This window comes from Mauremys reevesii, linkage group 4, assembly GCF_016161935.1.
Source record: "Mauremys reevesii isolate NIE-2019 linkage group 4, ASM1616193v1, whole genome shotgun sequence".
NCBI classification, from domain to species: domain Eukaryota; kingdom Metazoa; phylum Chordata; order Testudines; family Geoemydidae; genus Mauremys; species Mauremys reevesii.
Genome location: NC_052626.1, coordinates 13,822,605 through 13,847,809, shown reverse-complemented (window position 1 = coordinate 13,847,809; position 25,205 = coordinate 13,822,605). Strand labels below are relative to the sequence as shown.

Below are 25,205 nucleotides of genomic sequence, written 5' to 3'. Positions count from 1 at the left end.
CACTTTTAGGGGAAAAAAAGATAATTTCCATTGCATAGACAATGTTATATGGGCAAATATAAACATTACTATATTTTTGAACTCACAAGGCCTGAATCTCATTTACACAACAATTCCAGTACAGCACTCTGGCAATGTAAAGAGGTCTTAAAGTAGTGCAAATGGAATTAATAAAACATCGTTGTAATTTCAGGCCTCTTCACTCTGTCAGAGGTTGTGTAAAGTGTAAATAAGAATCAGGCCCACCATGGATGATGTTTTTAAATTACAAGGCATGAAGTTCAGATTTTTCTCATAATTTCTAATCATAAGCAGATTTTCAAGTTACAAAAATGTACAGTAGTAAGTAGCATGTGGCACTTCCACTGCTGCATTTAGTGAGAGAACATAATGCAGCAAATCCTGCCAGCCTTAGGTGCACCAAACTGTCCTGATGTGCTTAAAAGACATCAGAGGGACAACAAAAAAAAAGACATTGTTTTGATCCTTAGGTTTTTTTGAATTAAGGTTACATAACAGCAAAGATTAACACTCTCAGTCAGCGGTATTACTGACATGAGTAAGGGAAGATGATTGAGTCAGTTCCCAGTTTCTGTTTTACTCTTTCAATCAACATATCTGCAAGTTATTTTGTAAAATTTCTCTTGATTTATAAGTATGAAAAATCCTGCATATTCCAGGTACCAGGACCCGCAGGCATAAATTCAAAGTACAATCACAAACACACCCAGCATCTTCCACCTATTTCAAAACTAAAAAGTAACCAACCAGAAAGAAAATTGTATTTTAAACACCTCCACCCTGAAAGCCTGTGTAAATCAATGGGCCCTGCAGTATTATACAAAGGTCAGTGCATCTGGGCTATTTTGGACCAGAGACAAGCGGAAGTTCCCAAGTCCCAAAGGTGTCTCACACGGAACACCATGCTAGCAGTTCTCTCTCCTTTAAATCAAGTGATGCCAGCTTGAGTTTCTCTGTTGAGCACAGCCATGCCAGTACTGCATAGGTCTCAGGCAGAGAGGTCTCACACTATTAAAGGCTCTACCAACACTTTAAAACTCCACCCAGAAACCAACAGGCCATCTATGCATATTGCTGAGCACTGGGGTGGATTTCAGGTGTAAGTGTATTACAGTCATTGCTGCAGAAGTGAGAGAGCATGGATCACAGTAGCGAGGTCTGCATCCAAAAGAAGAGATCTCAATCCCCTGGTCAAATGGAGATGAAAGAGAGCCTTTTTGGATACTGCTGCTACATGGCCATCTAACAGCAGCTGGAGCGCCAACAATACCTTCAGGTTGCAAACTCTAGTAGTAAATGGTGTGCACAGACACAGCTTCAATGGAGAACTTATTTCTCAGTTGCTTTTCATAACCTACCAGCTTCACCTCATTCTTCCTAATTGAGCTTTAGTAAGCTAGCATTCCTTCACATATCAGTCCCAAACAGACCACGGGTAAGGCACTTGGCAACACTGTATGGTGTTAGATAAGACAAAAGTATAGAGTTGGGCTCCATCAATATAATGAAGACATGCAGCCCAAGACCCTGAACTAACTCTGCCAATGGTCACCTATACACATTGAATAGAAGGGGAGACCAGACAGAACTCTGTGAACTCATGAATGGACGCTTAGGAAAGATGAGCTACTGTTGGCCATTCCCCTCTAGGAATGCTCAAAAGGCGGCATTGAGTCACCCAACAGCCGTACCATCACCACCACCACCTGAAGCTGATATATCTAGGAATATCAGCATGGACATTTGATCATTATCCAGTGTATGACCCGGGGACTGCTCTGATCTATCCATCTAAGGTGAGCGCCTCGCAATCTTTGATGTATTATCTATACCCAGAACAACAAGGTTCAAGGTGTTCAGAGGTATTCAGATTTGGGTCACCACAAATTTCTGTTTAAATTTTAACCAAGTGGAAAATTAAGGATCTGGACTATCGTTATCCTGATTACCAGTATCAAGGGATATTTTTTGAGCAGAAGTCCATTATTACCCTACATGTGAAAGAGTTGAATTGCAGAACCAGCAACAGGATTTATGTTCAGTTTTGTTGCTAATTATTTTTACCCGTTTCGCATCTCAATTACAGACCAGCACCAAAACCTCATATTTTTAATTTTAAACACTAAAAGCCAGGATTACGAGAAAAGTAGCCTTGCATTGCCAGCAACTGAGATTTCCCTATACTAACCAAATCGAAGAGTAGTCAGGGAAATCTCAATTAGCAGTTAGCAATGAGAAACTTTAACGCCCACTGACAAAGTTCAATCCTTGTTTGCATCTTGTCAGGAGCAAATAATAATTGCCATAAAAACACACGTAATTTGGGAAAATAATCTATATACCAGTGATTCGGGAAACTATTCCTGAGCCGCACCAGAGGGGGAAAAAATATATATGCTGCCATTCATTTGTGTTGAAAATCTATTTCTTAATTATTTTCAGGCTTTTAAAGGAGTTGAGAGCAAAAACACTCATGAAGGTTACAAAACAGCAAAAAGTTGTAGCACTTAGTTACCCTTTTCCTTTGACAGCTTGGAAACAATTTTTAAAAAACTATTTGAACACTGATTTTTCCCATGTGGCTTGCCCAAAACGTTTGAGAAATGGCACGCTTTGCAGAGCTCATCAGTCCCCACACAATTTAATTATCTGAAGCCTAGTGAGTAACTGGTATAGGACAATTTAAATATGAACCACCATTTTTTAGAAAAAAGAAAAGTAAGAAGAGTCCTAAAATAATCCTCTTTCTTACTCTTGGTGCTAATCACCCCATTTGTTCTCAGCAGACTCCAGCAAACTACAAAAGGAGCAGCCTTCCTTGCTCTCAAGATTGATGTGAATGTTGTGGAAAATATGAGGTTAAGACCAGAATATTTGAAGGATCCAGCCTGTTGAGTGCTTCGAAGGTAATAAACAATATCTTAAAATCAATAAAAGATGCTACCAGAATAAATGTAAAGGCTCCACACTAGGTTGGCAGTGTATTTGCAAAAATCTTGGTTCCTGAGGTTTGGATGAACTGAAGTTTGCATGTTTTGGGGAACTGTCCAGCAAGCAATACATTGCAGTTTTCAAGCTGCAATATTATTATAGGGGCAAGAAATTTTGCTGTAGTCTATGACTAACTACAGTATTATAAAACTGAGAAATCTGAATGATCAAGTGAAACCTCGCTAATTTGCATAGACCAACGAAAATATTCACTTCAGAGGGGGACAAGGAGAGAGAGAGCTGGAGAAACTGAGAATCTGTGTCCTTTTAAATTTAACCTTTGTAATAAGGTTCAAGTTGAAAGGGAGCTAAAAGTCTTCAGCAGGAGCATGTAACACCATTATGCTCAACTCATCTGCCTCATTCAGCCAGCTGTTTGCAGCTGCCTCTAAGGCCAGCCATGGGACCACAACAGATTTGTTAAGCATTTATCATCAGCAGATGAGCATGAGTTCATGCAAATACAGAAACCAATATATAAAGGAGTAGGGTGCTGCATGGTCTACTATATTAAAAATACCCAGTGTAATAGGATTTGAGGAGTAACAGCAGGGCACATGCAGGATGGGTATATTTGTTTTTAAATTACAAAAGGCCTCTAGACTCAGTTTGGGAAATTCACAGCTTCTCCACATGTGGCAGATGATATCCGCCAAATCACTCAAACTCTTTCATCACCTGCATTTGGCAGACAAGTGGGATTGCATTCTTGAGGCCATCCCATGCAGGAAGAGATGAGACATCCCCCCACACACACACTGCCAGACTACTCCTACCTCTTCCTGAGCATCGTTGCTAAGTGGGTCTTGCTGACCATGCTTCTCCAGAGCATGAGCATAAGTATTTGCAAGACTGGGGCTATTGTATGTAACATTAGCAGCTAGACTGAAGCCATGCAGTACTTAGAGGGGGTTCGCTTTTCAAGAAGCTGAATTCTCCTGGAACAAGCATCACCCACACTTAGATATTATGGACATAGCTCTCACTGCGCACAAGTTACCCAGGATATATGTTATACATGAACTGCCAATGCCTAGGGGGCTCCCCACAGAAAGACTTATTCCCCCCCCCCAAAACATTTTCATCTGTAAGAAGGTCCATGACTGACGGAGCTTCAGAACTCCCCCTGCAGCAGAGGCCCCCACAGCTGTGATTTGAACAGGTGGTGAATGCCGGCTCCAGCTATGTCCGGGTTGGGATAGCTGATGAATATTTGCTCTGATAAACTTGATATCAGATAATGAAAACGATAGGCATCAGGAATACATGGGAACACGAACAATAAGTGATTCTAGACAAGCTTGAAGGTCTTTCAGCAGTACTGAATTTTAGACTGCTTATCCCTCAGGACTGACTGTGTTTTAAAACCTTTTTTGAGACCTCTATGCCCTCCCAGGATGAGGAGTGTAATTTCTCATCTGAAAACACAACAGCACATGTTGGCAGTGCTCACTGAAGTAAATGGGAATCTTTCCTTGGATTTCAGTGGGCTTTGGATCAGGCCCAAGATGCATATCAAAGAGTCCCTCCCCGCTATACTCTCTCATTGGTATTTTGGAGTCTCAGTTCTCCTGTATGCACATTCTGGGATTATTTTTTTTATTTTGTTTCTTCCCCGACATCCTGCATTTTCATTGTTCTGCAATGTGTTTTCTAGAAGTAACAAGGGTGCATGACCTTGAAGTCAGCCAGACCCAGCTCAATGACACTATCCATCTGGCTGGTCGTGCACGTGTTTAGCGGGTGTTCAGCTACTAACCTCGTTGGCGGAGAGCAGGCATGCCACTATTGTGCTATTTAGTCTCCATTACCTTGGAACACCAGGCTCCTAAGTTCCCTTCCAAACATGGCCGCACACTGCAATGCAGCCAAACTGCTGGGCCAGCCCTGCATTACACTTTGACAAAGTTACGCTCTATGCTTCATTTCTCACAAACGTTGTTTAACTGTAGATGGCAGTCAGTGAGTAAATCTACCCTTTGCCATGGCAAAAGGCCCAGCTTTGATATTTTTACTGGCTAACTGCTGGGTAAATTAAGCCCTGGTTTTTTATTTATTTACTCTTTAATACAGTGCGACTGAAAATGAACAGCTACTTCACTATGGCTGCCAACGACAACCTTAAAAAACACTAATGTGATCCAGTTTAGCTCTCAATAGATCTATAAAGGCTACAGCACAAAAAAAATTTAGCTTATCCACCCAAACAAAACGATGGTTGTGCAGGAAGTCTAATATTTCATTAAGATACTTTTTAGAAACACAACATCTATATGCTGCTGGCAAAGTGAAGATGGTAACATTCACGGAGATTAAAGATCTAATGTGGTACTTACCCTAACCTTCCTAGCAGTTCAGTTTCCGGAACTTGTGGTCCATAGGTCTCGACTTGCAGTGGCTGATACTCATACAACGCTTCCGCCAGTTTTTGGATGGGCGCTAATGAAATATGCTGACTCTGTTGAAAAGGAACAACAATGAATCTTTAAAATGTGCCATAATTTTTTTGCTGGCTCCTTCATGGAGGTTGGGTGGGGTAAGTTTACACTTAATGTGATGATCAGTCCACCTTTAAACAACATATTGTCCATTATATTAGCCATTTCCATGGTAATTTTAATTCTATACTGGACCTACAGTCTGGAACTAATGTTTTGTTAGCTATAATTCTTTAGCGGGATAAGAGGAAGAGCTTTAGTGAAATCAGTCTTGCCATCAAAGAGAGTGTAGCTGCTTCCAGACTCACTGGTGAAATTACGTAAAAATTTCACTTATCAGAAGTAATATCAAACTAATGTCTCTGAGCAATTGTATTTGATTTTGTAATCAATGATTTCCTGAAAGCCCTAATTAGAAAGCAAAGTGACTTTAATTTCGCTCTGCAGGGCTTTCTAAGCTACCATATATAATGGCTCTGGTGATAGACTTTTACAGTGGAACACAATTCATTGCAAACTCCCATTTGTTCCGTAACTAAAATATAGAAACACGCAAATATAAAATTTTAATTCCAAATGGTACTTTTTCAAGGCCTTCAGACCACAAAGAAACAAACAGCTGAAATTCCTTTTAAAGCTCCTATCGCTCCAAACTCTCAAAACAGGAGATTTGGGGTTTGAAAGGAGAGTCAAAGAAAGAGATAGAGCCTAGTTAACAGATGGTGCTGTGTGACATTCTGCACAGATTTGTTGATCTTTCACAGAGTTTCAATTTTCTACTTTATCCTACGGTGCTGACAAAATTACTAGCAGCAGAACCGAGAGCACTATGATACTCCAAGACAATCTGGGTACCCTTTAGGAAAATGGTAGCATTGCATGTGTGCTCACTTGAAGACAGAAGTGTTGAATCTTTACATAGGGTTAGGCTGCACGGAGCCCTGACTCCCACTGGTGAACGCTTACTCAACTCAGTGGATTCAAAGGCGCTATTCATGTAAGTAACTACTCACCAATGGGCACAAGGGGCTCACAGCCTAGCACATCATGTTAAAGTTAACTGAGGAAGGAGTGGAGGATGTCACACGTGTGTGTAATTCTGGTACAATGGCCTCCCTGAACTACAAGCTTAGAAGTCTTTGCTTAAACATATAGAAGGCAGACAGGAAAACTGAGGACCACCTGGTCAGGAGAAATGCTATCAGTGATAGAGAAAACTAGGTCAGAGCCAGAGGCCTTCCAGTTTGGTTGAGATCTCAATGGAGGCGAAGTTTTCTACTGCAAATGGATTATGCATGTGATGAGAAGCGATCATTTCAATTTCCTTCTCTCTACACTGCACAGCAGCATTGGGGCATTGCTAAGGTGATACCTTGCATGCTTCAGGCACTTTAAAGGAGAATTTATCATGAGAAATAAAGTTCTGAAGTTAGTTATTCAATCTAGCTTTCATACTATTATTTCTATGCCAAAAACACCAATGTTAAAACTGAGCAACCAGTCACTCAAAGAAATCAGGAAATGCAAAAGTAAGGCTGAAACTTCAACTGTACCCCACAATACTTTAAGGCATATACAGCATCTCAATATCATCTGAAGTTGTCAACGGATACATTCAAGTGTCCATAACTTGTATATTTTATAAAAAATTGCTCTCATCATGTGACCCCCCATTATGGACTATGCACGTGGAAACCTTTAGGTTTAAAAATTCAACTCCACTCCTAGCTGTGCTGTTCAGTCACTAGATATTTGAATATTTCAGCTGTATACACTGCGGGTTTCCCACCAGCAGCTTGTAATAACATTTCCCTTTGCCAATCAGGCACCATAAGAACAGTTACATCCTCCAAAATGTGAAAGGCCTGAAATGATAGAAAAAGCTTTTGTAGCCAGGCCACTGACTGCCCCAAGTAGTTCTGACATTTTAGAAAACAAAAACATTGAATTTTTAAACTTACCATTGTCTCTGCATTTATTTTGCTGTGATTAACCAGACTGTGTGCAGGGAGCTTCTATGGACTGAAACATCCCTCTCACAATATACTGAATTTCAGTTTGGAAAAGTAATATTTTATGCCCTTGAAACTTCCACAAGGATTTCTTCTGTGCTCCTTATTTGAGGCAATAATCCTCTGACTTGGACCGGCTGCAGTACTGCCACAGCTCACCCACAGTGCAGCACAAACCTGAAACACACCTTTGTGGACTGTTCCAAGAGGAAGTGTTTTTGTAATCACCCTATGGTTGATGTTTGGAGAGGGCCAACAAGCAGGTCTAGTACCAGAAACAGGGGGGACTTGCAGCTAAAGAAAAGGCCTGGTGAGAGGCAAGAGGAAAGCTGAGGCTGGCCACGCAGCTTGAGGACAGGGTTTCAGCACAGGAGCATACACTTGGCTTTGCAGTTCTGGGAACAGGAATGATGGCTAAGGGAGGAGAACAGAGCTCAGCAGAGAGAGCCGTTTGAGTGGCTGATATCAATCATGGCATCAAGAGTACTGGCTCCTGCTGCCTCTCCCACAGCATGGCCTGAGTGCCCTGTGCCATACCCTGGGACGTAGTAAAACAGCTTGGAAAAACTCCACGGCCAGGTGGCCCACGCAATCAGGCCCCATGAGCAGTTGGGGAACTTAGCACCACGCAGTCCTCCATCTTGGCCCTCTCCCCTGTGGATACTTCCACCCTCCCTCCCCAGGCGTCAAGTGCGTGGCAAATGGGGAAAGAAGAGAAAGGAGAACGCAGGGCAGGGGTCTGTGTTGTGTAGATGGAGTGGTACCCTTTGCGATTTATGTATTTGTGCTCCTTGAGGAGGGCAAAGTATGGGCACATGAATTCCATCAACGACCCTGGCAGAGTCTGGAAACCCCATTCTCTTAAAGCCAGCAATTACCTCAGGAATGTCTTTTATGCCTCCACCTTCGGGTAAGCCACAACGGACCTGTAGCAGTCTGGGGTAGCCAGCTACCAGACAGCTAAGCAGCCTGCTTCTGGACGGGAATGGATGCCCTCATGTGTTTGTCTTTTATGCTGGAGGTTGGCGGCAAGCTGCTCACAAAGCTCCAGAAATGCAGCTTTCTTAATGCAAAAGCTCTGGACCCACTGCTGGTCATCTCAGGTCTAAGTAACAGTGTGATTCCACCAGCCCTGTGCTGGTCTATGTAGGGGGCATCAGCAGCTATACTGAGTGTACTGAGCAGCATCAGCCAATGCAAGTCTGCCATGCCTGGGTACTCCTTGTCCTCTGACTCTGCCTACTCCATCATAAGCCTTGCCAGGTGCCTCAGGTGGGTCAGAAAACGCCACCAAAACATCCACCGGCATCTCACGGAAGCTCTGCCCAATTCCTGACACAGGAGCAAAAGCACAAGCAGGAGTTCTTCAAAAGGCACCTCCTCCATGTTGCTCTGCAGGCTGTGTTTGCAGCTGTTCAAACTTCCCGTAACTTGCACGGTGGACAGCAAAGTTTTCCCCAATGCACCCTGTCAAAGAGCAAGAGTAAGCGGCTCTCGGGATAGCACAAAGGAGTATGACATATGGTTTGACTTGGGTCTGCATGTTGTAGTGTGGACACCAGAGCCCCAGGTTCAAGCCTGGGCTAGAAAATTCTTAACGTAGAATTAACAATGAGTGTAGATGCTCAAGACCCAGGGTCAAGTGACTCGAATCCCACTAACCACAGGCTTACATTGCCATGTAGACATACCCCAATAGCCAGTTCAGATTGCAGGGCAGAGGCTGAAGGGGTTTGTTGCAATCACTGTTTTGTTAAGGGTGCCATCAGTGCACTCCCAACACTTTTACCTACTGCTAATTGCACTGGGATTGGCTAACGGAGGTGCGGGACCACACAGAAAAGAGCAGTGCTAGGCTGAGTCAGACTTCATCCTCTTTCACCCACTGTGCTGCTGCAAAAGCCCATCCTCCATCCCCCTTTTTGCCTTCGCTGCAATTGGCAGCATAGGGCAGCTGTGTTTCATCAGTCTTGGTCTATGGAGTTTCACAGATTTTAGAGGCAAGAAGAAGGAACCATTACGATCATGTAGTGTAACCTCCTGTGTCACACAGGCCACAGAACTTCACCGAGTGATTCTTGGATGAAGCCCCGTAATGTGCAGTTGAGCTAGCGCCTATCTTTCAGCAAAACATCTGCCCTAGATTCAGAGACTTCAGATGGTAAAGTACTTGCTACTTCCCTAGGTCAGTTATTCCAATGGCTAATTATCCTCACCATTACAAAACTGAACCTCATTTCCCATTTGAATCTGTCAGGCTTCAGCTTCCAACCACTGACTCTCGTTATGTTTCTCTCTGCTATACACTTCGGATTAGGGGGTGGGGAGGTATGGTCCCAGCCACTGGGGGCCAGCAGGCACTTCTGCACGTTACGGTAATTGGATGGGTTTGCATTGTGCAAGCACATCTGGACATTCAGGCAGCTGCACAACACAGTTCATTTGCTTTAGCTTCCCAGGATTACAACTTTAGGTGGTGGGTCTTGGCAGCATGACCGACCGACCAAAAGCTGGGTTGGCTGGCGCTCCTGACAGACAGGTGTTGGGAGTTTGGGTAATGCTCTTTTCCTCCAAAGTGGGTATTAGTCTGCCTTCACTTGGGAAGGGGTTAGATTTGCAGGAAGGACCTAGAACACATAGGAGGGCTAATGGTTGTCTCATGAATTCATCTGCATGGAGCTGTGGCTACATTCAGGCCTTGAGGCAATACAGGCTCCAATACGGGCAATACAGGCCCAGGAAGATTTGTGCTTTGAGCATCAATAAGGTATGCTGGGGAGAGAGCACAACAGCTGTGGCCTTCTCTCTTTACACTGCTGGGACAAGTTGCATTTAAAACATATCTTGCCCAATTAAGTTAAAAGGTTTAATAAAGCAGCAGAGATTTGGTCAATATCATCTTAATCTGGTCTCCAGCCTGACTGGCCCCTAGGCAGTCACATCATCGTCATCATGGTAAATCCCAACGGGACATGGCCTTCATGCAAATCAAGCCCCATGTGGTTCAATTACTGGCAAAGTGCTCAAGGCAGCCTGATTGTATATTCAGTTTATGTTCATCACTGGCATCTTGTCGCACCTCTAAAGCTTTTGGTTCCCGTGTGCTCGCCAGCTGTGTAGCAGCATTCCTTGGTACACACACTTTGGAATTCACTGGTCTTCCATTCTAATAATATGTCCATACCCAAGAATACACCCACGACAGTGTCTTGCTGACATTGTTCAGTTTGGTGAACTGCTGTAGTTGATGGCAAAGCTGGTTGGGCAAGAAGGAGCGCACACTAGTCAGATTATTAACCCAGATGAAATTAAATCCCTGACCATTACTATCAAACACCCTTCAGACCCAGATTACACCCAGCTCAATATTAACTTGTCTGGATGGGACATCAAGTACATGGCAACTGTCAAATATCTGGATGGGAGACAGAGCTAGATGATGCTGTGGGGGCGGGGAGGGGAGGCAGCCAGCCATTAATCAGAGAGTGTTAAAGTGGAAGCCATTGTGCAACTTGATAGAGATCACTAGAGGCAAGCACTATTACTTAGGCCTTCTACAGTGTATTATAAATTCAGAGCACTTTACACTTCTGATAGGTAGGATTTTTAAATTTACTATTCTCCATCTAGAAGACAGGGCCTGCCTGTTTCAGCCGTAGGAGGAGTTTACAACTGTGCTAAAACCAGACTGAAGGTAGTGGGCTCCAAGATTTTCTTTTTGCATTGCTTTATCCTGACGGATCTAGAATTTGATTTTGTGGTCATGGGTAAGTGTTTCTAATTCCCCTTAGATGCTGTAATGTTTGTGTACAAAAAGCAGACAGTATCCAAATGGTGAAAGAAATGGTTTCCAAGAACAAAGACAGCAGATATTCCTGTCTCCTCTCCCCGCCCTCCATCTTTCTGGTGTATTCCTTTTTCCCCCCCTCATAGTTTAATTTAGGCACTGTTGCTGTCCATTATATTTTGGAGTTTATGGAACCACAGAAACATTGTTAATTAGAATTAAGATATGTGTTTTCAGCCTATAACTTTGTTTATGTAAAAGTTTGCACAGCAAAGGATGTGTGTGCAACTGATTGTCTATTCATGTCAACTCCCAGCAGAGGAAGAAATCAGAAGGAGAAGGTGGGGCTGGATAGGACATACACTACGCAAGCAGCCAACCAACATCACCAGACAGGCACTGCGGTGGAACCCCCAAGGCAAGCGGAAAAGAGGCCGTCCAAGAAACACCTGGCGACGCGACCTTCAGGCTGATAGCAAAAAAATGGGCTATACCTGGAACCAGCTAGAGCGAATGGCCCAGGATAGAGGACTCTGGAGATCTGTGGTTGGCGGCCCATACCCCGACTGGGGTGACGGGCATGTGTGAGTGAGTGAGATGGTTTAGGTTAAAAAGAGACAGGATCTAAAATTTAAAATTAATGTCTTTTCTTATGTTACTTAATAGCAGATTTAATGATCCAATTTACTTTTCACTACACTAGATACGCTGTTTACTTAATGCATTTCTCTGTTTAGACAATAAAAAAAGACTTGTTAGTTTTTCTCTCAAATACACTAACACAATGCTGCAATGTCTGGGTTACAGACACCGCAAGGGGGATATTTCTGTTTGCGAAATAGTTGTTTTTACGAAAGCTAAACCTTCAATGAAGACCTAATAATGTCCCTTTAAGAAAAGCTGTAATAGAAGCAGGCTGACTAGATCTTGGAAACAGAACACCAGTACATCTTCTGTAATATGGCTGGGGAAGGGGCATTTGACAACTACAGAACAAGGTGGTGGTTGCCTATTAGTGTACAAGGACTGGGGTAGGCGCATGTTAAGAGGATGTGAGTTCAAGATGCCCCCACTTCCTATCCCTTGGTCTCCCAGCTTCCTTGTCCCCAAAACTCCACCACATTTCCTCAGCCCTCAGACCCTGCCTGCCCTTCACTATTTCCATCCCTCTGCAGCTTACAAAACAAACAAAACAAAAAAAAAATCAGAAAAAAGACTCAGAGCTGAGGCTCTTCTTAGCAATTAGCAGAAACAGATTTAAAACAAACATAAGGAATTATTTCTTCACACAACGCCCAGACAACCTGTGAAACTCATTATCAGAGGATGTTCGGAAGGCCACAAACATAATTGAGTGCAAAAAAGAACTTCTTTGAGGATACGTCTATCTACGGCAATTAGCCAATATGGTCCAGGATTCAACCCCATGCTCTAGGTGTCCCTAAACCTCCAATTACCAGAAACTGGGACTGGATGGATCACTTGATAATTACCCTATTCTGTTCATTCCCTCTGAAGTATCTGGTACTGGCCACTGCTGGAAGACAGAATACAGGGCTACATGGACCACTGGTCTGACCCAGTATGGCTGTTCTTATGTTCTTATCTTTCCAGTGCCATGAAGAGGAGGATAAAGGAGGAAGACAATACTAGAGACCAAACAGTGGATGCATCTGCAGTGCAAAGAGCAGGGAGATCTATTATGTTGCAGATATTTCCAGAAGTAATAGCAGAAACCAAGGGTGCCGGGGTCATTAAAGCTTGTCTCGACGGTGCACATTTCTGCATTAGCAGATGGCTGTACTAGATGATGTAACAGGTCTTTTCACTCTTTAATTCAGGCACAGGCAAACTTTTTGGCCTAAGGGCTGCATCGGGTTTTGGAAATTATATGGCGGGCCGGTTAGGGGAGGGGGGCATGGCATGGCCCCTACCCCCTATCTACTCTCCCCTTCCCCGCCACTTTTTGCCCCCGATGGCCCACCCCAGGACTCATGTCCTATCCAACCTCCCCCTCCTTCCTGACTGCCCCCCAGACCCCTACCCCATCCAACCACCCCTTCTCCCTGTCCCCCGACTGCCCCCTGCCGCCCCATCCAATCCCCCTCCCCCTTCCTAACTGCCCCCCCAGACCTCTGACCCCTTTCAACCCCCCTGTTCCCCACCCTCTGACTGCCCCGATCCCTATCCACACCCCCGCCCCCTGACCACCACACCGAACTCCCCTGCCCTCTATCCAAAGCCCCCACTCCCTGCCCCCTTACCACGCTGCCTGGAGCACCGGTGGCTGGCAGTGCTACAGCCATGCACCGCGAAGCACAGAGCCCCGGGTCAGGCCAGGCTCTGCAGCTGCGCTGCCCCAGAAGCTCGCAGCCCTGCTGCCCAGAGCATTGTGCTGGCAGCGGGGTGAGCTGCGGTGGCGGGGTGAGCTGAGGCGGCGGGGGAGGGGGGAAGAGCGGGGGAGGGGCCAGGGGCTAGCCTCCCGGGCCAGGAGCTCAGGGGCTGGGCAGGAGGGTCCCGCGGGCCATAGTTTGCCCACCTCTGCTTTAAGTAAGTACCTAGACAGACATATAGAAATGTACACGGCCCCTCTATTACCATATTATCTGAGTGCCTTCCATGTATTTAATAATGGAAATAGTAATCTACAATTCTATGTGCTAGGTCTCCTTTAGTCAGACTGCAATACTGTTACTTATATGCATACTGGTAGCTGAAAGCCCAGGCTGTTGCATGGGTGTAATTTATAAAAATCACATGTACTTAAAAAAAAAAAGCCATAAATGGCTCAGAACTTAAAAACTAGACAGTAACAGACCATGAATCCCAGTGATGATTCAACCAGGTGTTATTCTAAACAAAAAGAGCTTTCAACCATGCTCCTAGCTGTTTCCATCACATCGCACTGCCTCTACAGACATAATAGCCTTGAGAGTGACAATCCTAGAATTTTATTATATAGATTCCTTTAGCCACAAGGTCACTCCCCTCCAAAACAATCTATCTGGGGTAAGGAGTATGTTGTGTTTGTTGACAGGAACTTAAGGAGTCTCTAAGGCAGGAATATTATTACTTCTATTACAGCAAGTCTTGGAACCCCAGTCAAGGACGAGAGCCCCACTGTTCTTGGCACCACACAAAGCGATGCAAGAGACAGTCCTTTTTTGATGCATTATCAAATGATATTGTAATTATCCAAACACTAAGAGACAAAATTAAAAAAATACTGAACTATAGTAGATTTCACTTATTGGCTATCTTTGAGAAGCCATTTTACTTTTAAGTTCATAGAAATATTTAAGTTTGAAAAAGCTGCTTTCATGCAGTAGAATTTCTGATGGAACAACATTCCTGTAAATGTTTTAGATATTCCAGCCTGAACCAAATAGCTAATTTTTGCAGTTTCCTCCCTATCCCCCTCCATCATCGACAAGTCCATGTCAACAGGGCTGATATGGCTTTCTGATTCTGATTAACTACTTTGTTTGGCTACAGTAATACACAGGAAAAGGAGAGTGAACCTGATAGATTTGGAGGGCTTCGTTAATATTATTTTAACTTTTACCCTCCCTGTCTTCCACAGCCTTTTTAAATAAACACAAAAAATGTCAAACTAAAATGCATAATACCATTCCCAGGTTTACAATTCCTATGCCAATTAGGTTTTTCCAACAGGACTCAGACATCTGAAACCCACAGCTCTTTCTCCCCCCGAATCCTTTGAATCAAGAATAAATCTGATTTCTTCGCCAAATTATCACAATTTTTAGAGAGACAGCCCAGCACTGCCAAGTAAAAGAACCAAGAAACTGATCCACAGCCTGTCAAAGTCAATGGGACGCTTTCCATTCATTTAACAGGTTTTGGATCAGATCCCAGGTGACAGTACTGGTTTTAAGGCTCAAGTGGCTCACGTGGAGAGGAGTTCAGACATGTAGAAAATAAAGCTGATCACGTTTGGACATTTACTGAGAAACAATAAAGTAGACTTGATTTTTGAAATCCGAACAGCTTTAGAAAACACTATTTCACTAGGAATGGCTCTCTGGTTCTTCCTTAGAGAATTTCCAGCAATATAGGAGAAGATCAACAGTGCCAAAGAGGCTATTAATGAAGATGGTTACATGTGTGATTTAGTAAGTGCAAACAAGTATCTGGAAAACTAACCATATAGTGACTTAAGCTAAATCACATGCTTACTTACTTACTTCTGAATTTTCCTTCTGCAATATCCTGACATAAATAATTATCTGACCAGACATTTCTTAAACGCCTGCCAAAAAAGCAACATTTCTCTAATTCCTCAGAAGAAAGCATATGTCCTTTTTATAAACTGAAATATAGAAGTCTTTTAGTTTCAAGCCAGTATCAAGATTTAGTGATTACTCTACAAGAAAAAATTCCAGTCCTTTCCCTCTTCACATCAATACTTCAAATTGCCTGTTTGTTACCATTATCTACAGCCCCGGCCACTGAAACACAGTGGTGATTTTGAGGAAAGCTTGTAGGTGTTTGTTGGAATGAGCCACTCATTCATTTTCAGCAGCGACTCCAGAATTCTGGTGAGAGTTGTCAAACTTCCCCTAGAGTCCCTGAAAGTGTGTACTGTGCCATTATCTGAACAAGACAGCACTGTGTCTGAGAAAGAATAAAAACACAACATTTTATGCCACTTCTCAATAACCAGCACACGGGTCATCACTGTATTCTTTACCACTCTGCCCTCCAACTCTCTTAGCTGAGTCTCCCATTCATGGTCTCAGCTCCTATGGATCTGCTTCCTTTCTGTGCAATGATCCCTCCATATAATGCATCCTATTATATGTGGAACTGACCTGGTCATTGCAGGACCATTGTTCTACTGCCTCTCCTACCCTAGTTGTTGGGGGAGTCTACTGGAGGGACAAGCATCTTACCCTAAACCTCACCCCCTTTGATATACAGTAACTCCTCACTTAACGTTGTCGTTATGTTCCTGAAAAATGCGACTTTAAGCAAAATGATGTTAAGCGAATCCAATTTCCCCATAAGAATTAATGTAAATGAGGGGACTAGGTTCCAGGGAAATTTTTGTCACCAGACATGAGAGAGAGAGAGACACAGACAGACAGACAGACAATAAGTTTTAAACAAACAATTTAATACTGGTACACAGGAATGATGATTGTGAAGCCTGGTTGATGTGGAGGAGTCAGAGGGTGGGATATTTCCCTTACTGCTAAATGATGAACTAGCAATTGGCTGAGCCCTCAAGAGTTAATTCTCTCACTTTATGACACAGCAGGAATGGAGGGAGATATGCGCATTTCCCCTTTAAGTACACTGCCTTGTTAATTAGATCAGCTTGCTGAGACCACAGCTACTGCAAGCTCCCTCCGTCCTGAGCCCTGGTGTGTCCCCCCTGCTCTATGGAAGATGGGGTAAGTGGGGTGCAAGAGCAGGGAAGAGGGGGACACCCTGACATTAGCCCCCCTCTTCCTTCCCTCCCCGGCACAGCAAGCAGGAGTCTCAGGGAGCAGCTCCACGGGGAGCAGGGAGCTGATAGGGGGAGCTGATAGGGGGCTGCCGGTCCACCCTGGTTACAAGCCCCCACCAGCTAGCTCCAACAGGCTGCTCTTCCTGCAAGCAGTAGACAAAGCAGGCGGCTGCCAAACGACGTTAGAAGGGAGCATTACACAAACTTCAAACGAGCATGTTCCCTAATTGATCAGCAACGCAGCAACAAAACAACGTTAACCGGGACGACTTTAAGTGAGGAGTTACTGTATTTAAATAGAAGGGCACAGTCTCCTCGCCCTTAAACCGGCTGTTTAGGAGTTACTCATAGAGCCTTGTGGAAGTGACTGTCACATCTGCAAGCCTCAGGCACCAACTCACACTTCCTTTCTCCCCACTGTGGCCTTACAGGTGTTGAACATTGTGTGTTCAGGCTGAAATGCCATTTTTCATGCATCCGACGAAGTGGGTATTCACTCACGAAAGCTCATGCTCCAATACGTCTGTTAGTCTATAAGGTGCTACAGGACTCTGCTGCTTTTTCAGAGATTCATTCTTTCTGTCTTCAGTAAAAAAAGTGATTTTCAATGTGTTATTCTATTCCTCAATATTCCTAACAAAGCATGGTAGTAACAAATTAAATAAAATTAAGCAAACTCAGGTTGTGCTTCTACAATTAGATCTACCTGCGTGGACTCCTGATGCCAACGGGAGACACATACATTCCAGTGAAGCTGCACACAGGCACAGGTGTCTGCGTTAGTGATCCAGTTGCAAAACTAAAAGCCTTAATGTAGTAAAATTGAAGTTCTACATTATCTTAATTTGCACAATGAAAATACCCACATTAAGGGCCAAATTTTCAGAGAGGTATCAACCCAACTTGCTGCCTTTACACATAAACCACCCTGCATGTGGAGTTTTTGCAAATAACCATCACAAATTATAGCACTTAATACAAAACTCATTTACAATCAAAGTGCATACACAAATGGAGTTCATGCACGTTAATTTAATCTAGACCGTGCATTAAAAAAAAATATAGGTGAACAAATCAGGGTCATGTTTAGAAAATTTAGCCCGAAAGTTCTGATACCTAAGAAATTAGTACTAATAGTCGGGGTGGGAGGGGGTGGGAGGGAAGGAAGCTACATGGTAGTTGTAGTAGACAACATGGGACCACCCAATACTGCCTATATTCAATGAAATTGGCTTAAATCTTGGTCCAGATGGACCTACCAGTGTTCTTGTTTTGCTACAGTACAGCTCTTTGCAGAATACTGTATGCTGACACAACATTTCAATTATATGACTATGGTATTTAGGATTTCCTGAAGGAAGACAAAATATGCTCCCTACAGCTAAAAGCCTATGCTTATGAATAACACAATGCTAACATTCTGACCTTCACAAACAGCTGTATTATGCGGTCTGTATTTCTTCCCCCCCCCCCCAAATCTCCACAACTATCATAAAATCATAGAAATGTAGAGCTGGAAGGAAACTCAAGAGATCATCTAATCCATAACCCTGCATGGAAGCAGGATTAAGTACCCCTAGAAATATATACTTAGAAATACTATGAAATATTGCTGTTAAGATATATACCATATGATGGACGATTTAAAACCCCTGCTTAAAACAAGGAGATTAAATAGAAAACTGAACTTGGTCTTTAAAAGGTTAAACACGCAGTTTGTTTGAAATTAAGAGACCCATACATTCCCTGCCCTGTTAAATTTACAGTCTGAAGCAAGACAAACTGTAAGTAAAGATACAGAACAATGCCTCAATACAGTAACGGTGTAAGGGTTATTAAGGGAGAGAAGAAAAGAGTGGGGGATTCTTGAAACAAATGCATTTTAAGAAGGCATTTGATGGAGGTAGAGAATGTGTCTGGCAGAAGAAAGAAAGTAAACAAGGCAACTGCTACAGTGGATGGGGACAGAATGGAAAAAGCAAAGTAAGAACAGGAGACTAAAGAAGGAGGAAAGTTAAAGGAATGGGAAAAACAAAGGGAGGAAGGGTGAACAATTAGAAATAGGATCAGCGATATGGCGTGCAGGCAAAATTAGGCATGTAGGAGATATGTAGAACTTAAATTTGAAGCAGTAATTTTCAGGCAGTAACTACAGGTTAACAATAAGCAGTCACTATAAATAAGATGTGCAGGACACCAGTTTTAAAAGAAAATTGAAACCCTTATGCAAAACATTTAACTCCTTGATATCAGCTATTCATTATTAGTATAAAAAAAGATGGAAATGGTTTATAATCTCTGGACTCTATTCTCATCTTCATGCAAAGAGGAAATAGTAACAACATTAGCAGGAGGTACATGTAAAAGAGCCAGAGAAATAACTGTCACGGTTGGTTTAGAATGAACACACGCACAGTCCACTATCTCTAGAGCAGGCTCAGGATGGGTCAGTGGTAGCACAATCATCTCCACAATACCCTACAAACGGGCATCAATTCTGTTAAACCAAAAGAACACCCCCAGGGGTGGAAGGAAGTACTGATTTACTCCACACACATGTATTCCTTTGTTCTTTCTGCTGAGGCGGACAACAGAGGTGCTAACCGCACTGGTGGGGTGGGTTTGTGATGTTCCTCTCCATCTGTCTAGATTTCTGAGCATGCCCAACGTAATTTTTACAAACTAAACACCACAAATCTCATACACAAACATCTCATTTTTAAGGCCCAATCCTATGGGGCTCTGAATGCCTTCAAATCTATGAAGTGTTGAATGCTCACAGCACCAGAAACTCTTTAAAGTGCTGGCTGATCGGCTGAATCCCCTAGAGGTGGTCCCTCTGCATTAGCAGCATTGAGAGACAAGGTGGGTGATGTAACATCTTTTATTGGACCAACAACTGTGTGGCTCAAAAGCTTGTCTCTCTCTTGCCAACAGAAGCTGGTCCAATAAAAGATATTACCTCACCCACATTGTCTCTCTGATATCCTAGAACCGACACAGCTACAAGTACTCTGCATTAGCAGAATTGAGGCACACTGGTAGGTAACAGCATGGCCTAGGACAGTAACATGGATTCAGTGACACACCTTTCTGGTATACTACAGGTTATTAAAATTATTGTTTGTTGCAGGGTTTTTTCCTTAAACACGGTGACAAGCATGTACGGCACTTTACAGAACAAACAGAAAACCATGGTGCCTGCCTGGAAGCGTCTACAATCTAATTTTAAACAGCATGCTGGAGATAACTAAACAAGGGCAAGTATTATAGCGATGCAATCACAAGGTTACTCCATTTAGATATGTGTGCATCTTGATGGTCCAGTTTGGAAGGGGCTCATTTATTTGTCATGGAGACAGGCTCCTGGAGGGGGGACCTCTAACTAAAACACTGTATTCAAATCAAACCGAGAGCCCCGTGGTTAGCTTTTAGCAGCCAGTTTAAGGGCAAGGAGACAGTACAAAGGGGATAGAGGTAAGTGGGTGAGACCATTTTGAACAGCATTAGCTCCCAGCAAGTTAGAGGGAAGCTGCATTAGTGGTCCTACCACAGGTGCAAAATGGTCCAACCACAGGTGTATGTGGAGAGTAGTGCTTTAGAAATGAAAAAGAAATATCCTGTTACAAGATGGGGAGAAAGTCATCTAAATTCCAGTGTAATTCAAGGGCCCAAGTGTACCCTTGTGCCTATAGGGAAGTTAATAGCACTCTGTATGGGGGAAGGAGTCCATTCGCATGTAGTTCATTGCAGGATCAGGGCCTAAACCAAATGCTAGATGCTATAGTTATTTATCTGTTGCTGAGCTATATAACAAAAGTTGGCTGTAATCTGAGGAAAAGGAAGCCTGAGGATAAAAATTACAAACATTTGTTAGTCAAAAGACTAAGCCTATAGGAAGGGTCTCAATTTTTTTTGAATTTCAGATGCCATTTCCATACAGGAAAATATGCACTAAGCTCTTCATAGTCAATGCAAATGTTGCCTGGCACTAGGTCAAGGCAGCTGCCATGCTGAGAAGTGACCTGAAATACATTGATCATTTGACTTCCCTTCAATCTCATGCTATTAGGCCAATAAAACAAAGTAGAGCTACAACTTAACAAGCCATGTCTAGTATCTTTACACACTTAGCATTACAATTTAATTAGCCTTACTTGTCAGTTTAAGAAGAAAAAAAAAACCCTAATTTTTTCTTTACTCTGAAACGACTAAGTCCAAATCCCTATACAAGTAGTAATAAAAATCGCTGGGTTTCTGGTAGCAATAACAAAAACGAGGGCAAGATTAACTCTTACACTTTTATGGCAAACAATCAAAAGCAGATGTTTGAGAATACAAGTGAGATGTCAAAGTGGTTAAAAAGAGCTTTTCAAAACCAAATGCAACTGATTAATTTATGGCTTGATCCAACCATTACTCTAGCTCTTCTCAAAGTTCAGTCATTCCCCCAAACCAGTGGAGGAAATCTACTCTAAAACTTTGATTCACTACAGGTTGAAGTTAAGGGGACTTAAGTACTTGCTTAAGTGCTTTGATGAACAGCTAGTGCTGTGAGCAGAAGTTTCACGCTACATTCCCCAGCATTCTGGAGCAAGACATCATTTTTCAGTCACACAAGGAGTATGCAGTGATAAATCTATAGCCATTCTTGCACTCCGGGGAGCAGAGCACTTTTTAAAAGATCATTTTACAAATCGATACACAGATAGGAAGTTAACTTTTCAGCTATTTCCAAAATATGGAGGAAGAGAATGGCAGTTTTGAAAATGGGATCCATCCTTACATTGTACAAACCAGAGTCTCATCTGAAGGTTCTCCCTCGACATAAAGGGTACATCTCTACCGCATGATTCTTTTGGCGTCAACTAGATTACATACAAGTGCAGGCCTCCCCCACCCACCGCACAGGCATAAGGAGCAGTGCAGCTGGAAACACATGGCTTGGGCAAGGAGAGCAATGGCACACCTGGTACACACGTGAGTACACACCCTATACACCTTTCTACTCACCCAAGCCATGTCTCCCTTTCCTCATTTGTTTTTAGCAGTGTAGTGTCCTGCTGCCTCCATGCTGCCAGAGCCATTCCCTGCCCCAGGGAAAGGCTCTACCAGCTCCCCGTTGCTGGAGCCTTTCTCCACAGCAGGGAAAAACTCCAGCAGGGGAAAGGCCATGGTAGCAGGTTTCCCCACTGCCTCCTTCCTGCCATAGCCTTTTCTCCCTGGCAGCAAGGAGTCTATCAACACGTGTAACTACACACTATACCACCGCAGAGTGGACGTGGTGTGCTCTTCATTGCAGTGTCCTGCTACACATATTCTACACAATACTGGTGTGCTGGGTAGACCTAGCCAAAGTTGTCCAGATCTCCCTGTCTGCGAGGTAACAGAATTGCTTGTGCATGAAGTGTACGTTAGCATGTTCACCTCCTGCCTAAAAGTATCACGGGAAGATGATGCACATTATTTTAAATGGAGGGCTCAATCCTTTAAAACCCGTCTCGTGAGCAATCTTTACTCACGTAAGCAAACCCACTGAAGTCAATAGTATTACTCACTTGTGTACATGTGAGCAAATTTTTGCAGGTTGAGCTCCTAGCTCTCAATGCAACAGAGGCTTGCCCAAAGTGGTCCTCATCACATCCCTCTATAAAAGGAAACTAGATTTATCACTGGTGGGAAAGGCATTTTGTATTGTGTTAACTGAAAACTGTTTTCTCAGATGTGCATTTCAATAAGCCTTAAACAGGATTACTTTGCTGTAAATAATGTAAATTAGGCAAGTTTTGCTCCTGAGCTTCCCACGTGTAAATAGGATTTTTCAAGCCTTTCCAGGCTATCTGGGAGGACAACAAAAACAACAGTTACCTACCTCTCGTAACTGTTGTTCTTCGAGATGTGTTGCTCGTGTCCATTCCAAGTAGGTGCGTGCGTACCATGTGCACAGGCGTTGGAAGGTTTTTTCCCCTAGCGGTACCTGGCGGGTTGGCTGTGGAGCCCCCTGGAGTTGCACCTTCATGGCGATGTACATATATCCCTGCCAACCCCTACCTCTTCAGTTCCTTCTTGCCGGATACTCTGACAGAGGGGAGGCAGGCGGGCGAGTCTTAGAATAGACGTGAGAACACACCTCGAAGAACAACATTTATGAGAGAAAAGCGGTTACCTACCATTTTGTAACTGTTCTTCGAGATGTGTCACTCATGTCCATTCCATTGTAGGTGTGCGCACACTCATGTGCGTGGCTGTAGGAGACTTTTGCCTTAGTGGTACCCATACGGCCGGCTGTGGCGCCCTTTGGAGTGCCACGTTCATGCCGCAGTATATCAGGCACCACGAGCCCTGCGCCCTCTCGGTTCCTTCTTGCCAACAACTCCGACAGAGGGGCAGGAGAGCGGGTAATGGAATGGAGATGAGCAACACATCTCGAAGAACAACAGTTATAAAAAAGGTGGGTAACCATTTTTTCTTCTTCGAGTGCTTGCTCATGTCGATTCCATTGTAAATGACTCACAAGCAGAATCCACAGCTGGGTGTGGACGCAGCTGGACTTTGTCCTTATAGAAGATCATATAAGGGGGCTCAGATTTGAGCACCCTGATTTTGGACACCCTACAGGTCGAGATTAGAGCGATCAAAAAGGAGACCTTCCTGGAGAGAAGCAGAAGGGAATGGGGAGGGGCTCCATGAGTCTGGACAGCACAAGGTTCAGGTCCCAAGGAGGGAGTGGGTCCCGGACACGTGGGTAAAGGCACTCCAGACCTTTCAGGAACTGCACTGTCATGGGATGGGCGAAGAACAACCTACCATGAAACAGGGAATGGAAAGCCAAGACTGCCACCAGGTGCACCTTGACTGAGGACAGCGACAGGCCCTGGAGCTTCAGATATAGCAAATAGTCCAGGATGACTTGCAGAGGGACCTCCTCCGCCTGGATGCGGTGATCCAAGGCCCAACACGTTAACCGCTTCCATTTTGTTACGTGGGTAGCCCTGGTGGAGGGTTGCCTGCTGGACACTGGCAGAACACTGACGCTCCTCTCTGCTCAGCCATGCGGAAACCAAGCCATTAGGCACTGCACCACCAGGTTCGGATGCAGCAGGTTCCCGTGGTTCTGGGACAGCAGATCTGCCTGAAGAGGCAGCTGCAATGGGGTGGCTGCCAACAGACTCAGGAGCATGGCGAACCAGTGCTGACGAGGCCACACTGGGGCTATGAGGATGATGGCGGATTTGTCTTGCTTCACCTTGAGCAGGACTCTGTGGATTAGCGGCACATAAATGAGCGCTCCCGACCATGGGATCAGGAAGGCGTCCGACAGGGAGCCCTTGTCTCTGCCCTGCAAATAGAACAGAACATGTGGCACTTCCTGTTGTGTCTGGACGCAAAACAGGTCCACCTGGTGAGTCCCCCACATCTGCGGAAAACTAGGTGGACCACCTCCGGATGGAGCAACCATTCGTGGCAAGATGAGAAGGATCTGCTGAGGCGATCTGCCAAGATGTTCTTGGCTCCAGGGAGCTGGACGGCCACCAAATGAATGGCATGCTGGACACAAAAGTCCCAGAGGCTGAGAGCTTCATGACAAAGGGCCAAAGACCTGGCGCCGCCCTGCCTGTTGATGTAATACATCGTGGCTGTATTGTCCATCAGGACCTGCATCGCCCTGCCCTTCAGATGGGACAAGGACGCCTGGCATGCCAGGCAAACTGCTCTGAGCTCCCTGACATTGATATGAAGGGCCAGGTCATGTTGCAGCCAATGGCCCTGGGTGTCGAGCTGGCCTTGATGGGCTCCTTAGCACAGGTCTGATGCACCCAAGACCAAGGTGAGTGAAGTGGGGGGTGGGGAGGAATCGTCACAAAAGGGACTCCCTACAGTACTGACTTGAGATCCCTCCATGACTCACCACCGTGGACAGGAAGAAGGAACTGAGAGGGCGCAGGGCCAGCAGCACTTGATATACCGTGCCATGAGCACGGCACTCCAGAGGGTGCCAGTTGGTCCAACCGGTACCGCTAAGGCAAAAGTCTCCAATGGCCGCGCACGTGGGTGCACACACACCTACAATGGAAATTGACATGAGCAAGCACTCGAAGAACCACCATTATTTTTTCTTTGAGTGACTGCTCATGTCGATTCCAAGAAAATGACTCCCAAGCCTTACCTAGGAGGCGGGATCAGAGTTTATGGAATTGCTGATTGTAGAACCGCTCTGCCGAAAGCTGCATCATCTCTGGCCTGCTGTGTAATGGCATAATGCAATATAAAAGTGTGGATCAACGACCACGTCGCTACCCTGCGGATGTCTTGGGATAGGAGCTTGTGCCAGGAACGCCACTGAGGATGTTTGGGTCCTTGTGGAGTCTGCTGTCAGTGCGGGGGCAGGTATCTTTGCCAAGTCATAGCACGCCCGGATACAGGATGTGATCTAAGAAGAGATCCTTTGGGATGAGACTGGAAGTCCCTTCATGCGCTCT

The 25,205-nt window shown here is 44.3% G+C and overlaps 1 protein-coding gene across 2 annotated transcripts in view; it reads right to left on the bottom strand.

Moving 5' to 3' along the window:
* MNAT1 (MNAT1 component of CDK activating kinase) overlaps positions 1–25,205 on the bottom strand; it is a 184,194-nt gene that overhangs the window by 50,318 nt on the left and 108,671 nt on the right. For both annotated transcript variants that reach the window (XM_039537739.1, XM_039537741.1), the window contains one exon: positions 5,349–5,470. In XM_039537739.1, the coding sequence (XP_039393673.1) occupies positions 5,349–5,470 (122 nt within the window). The remainder of the gene's footprint in view (positions 1–5,348; positions 5,471–25,205) is intronic.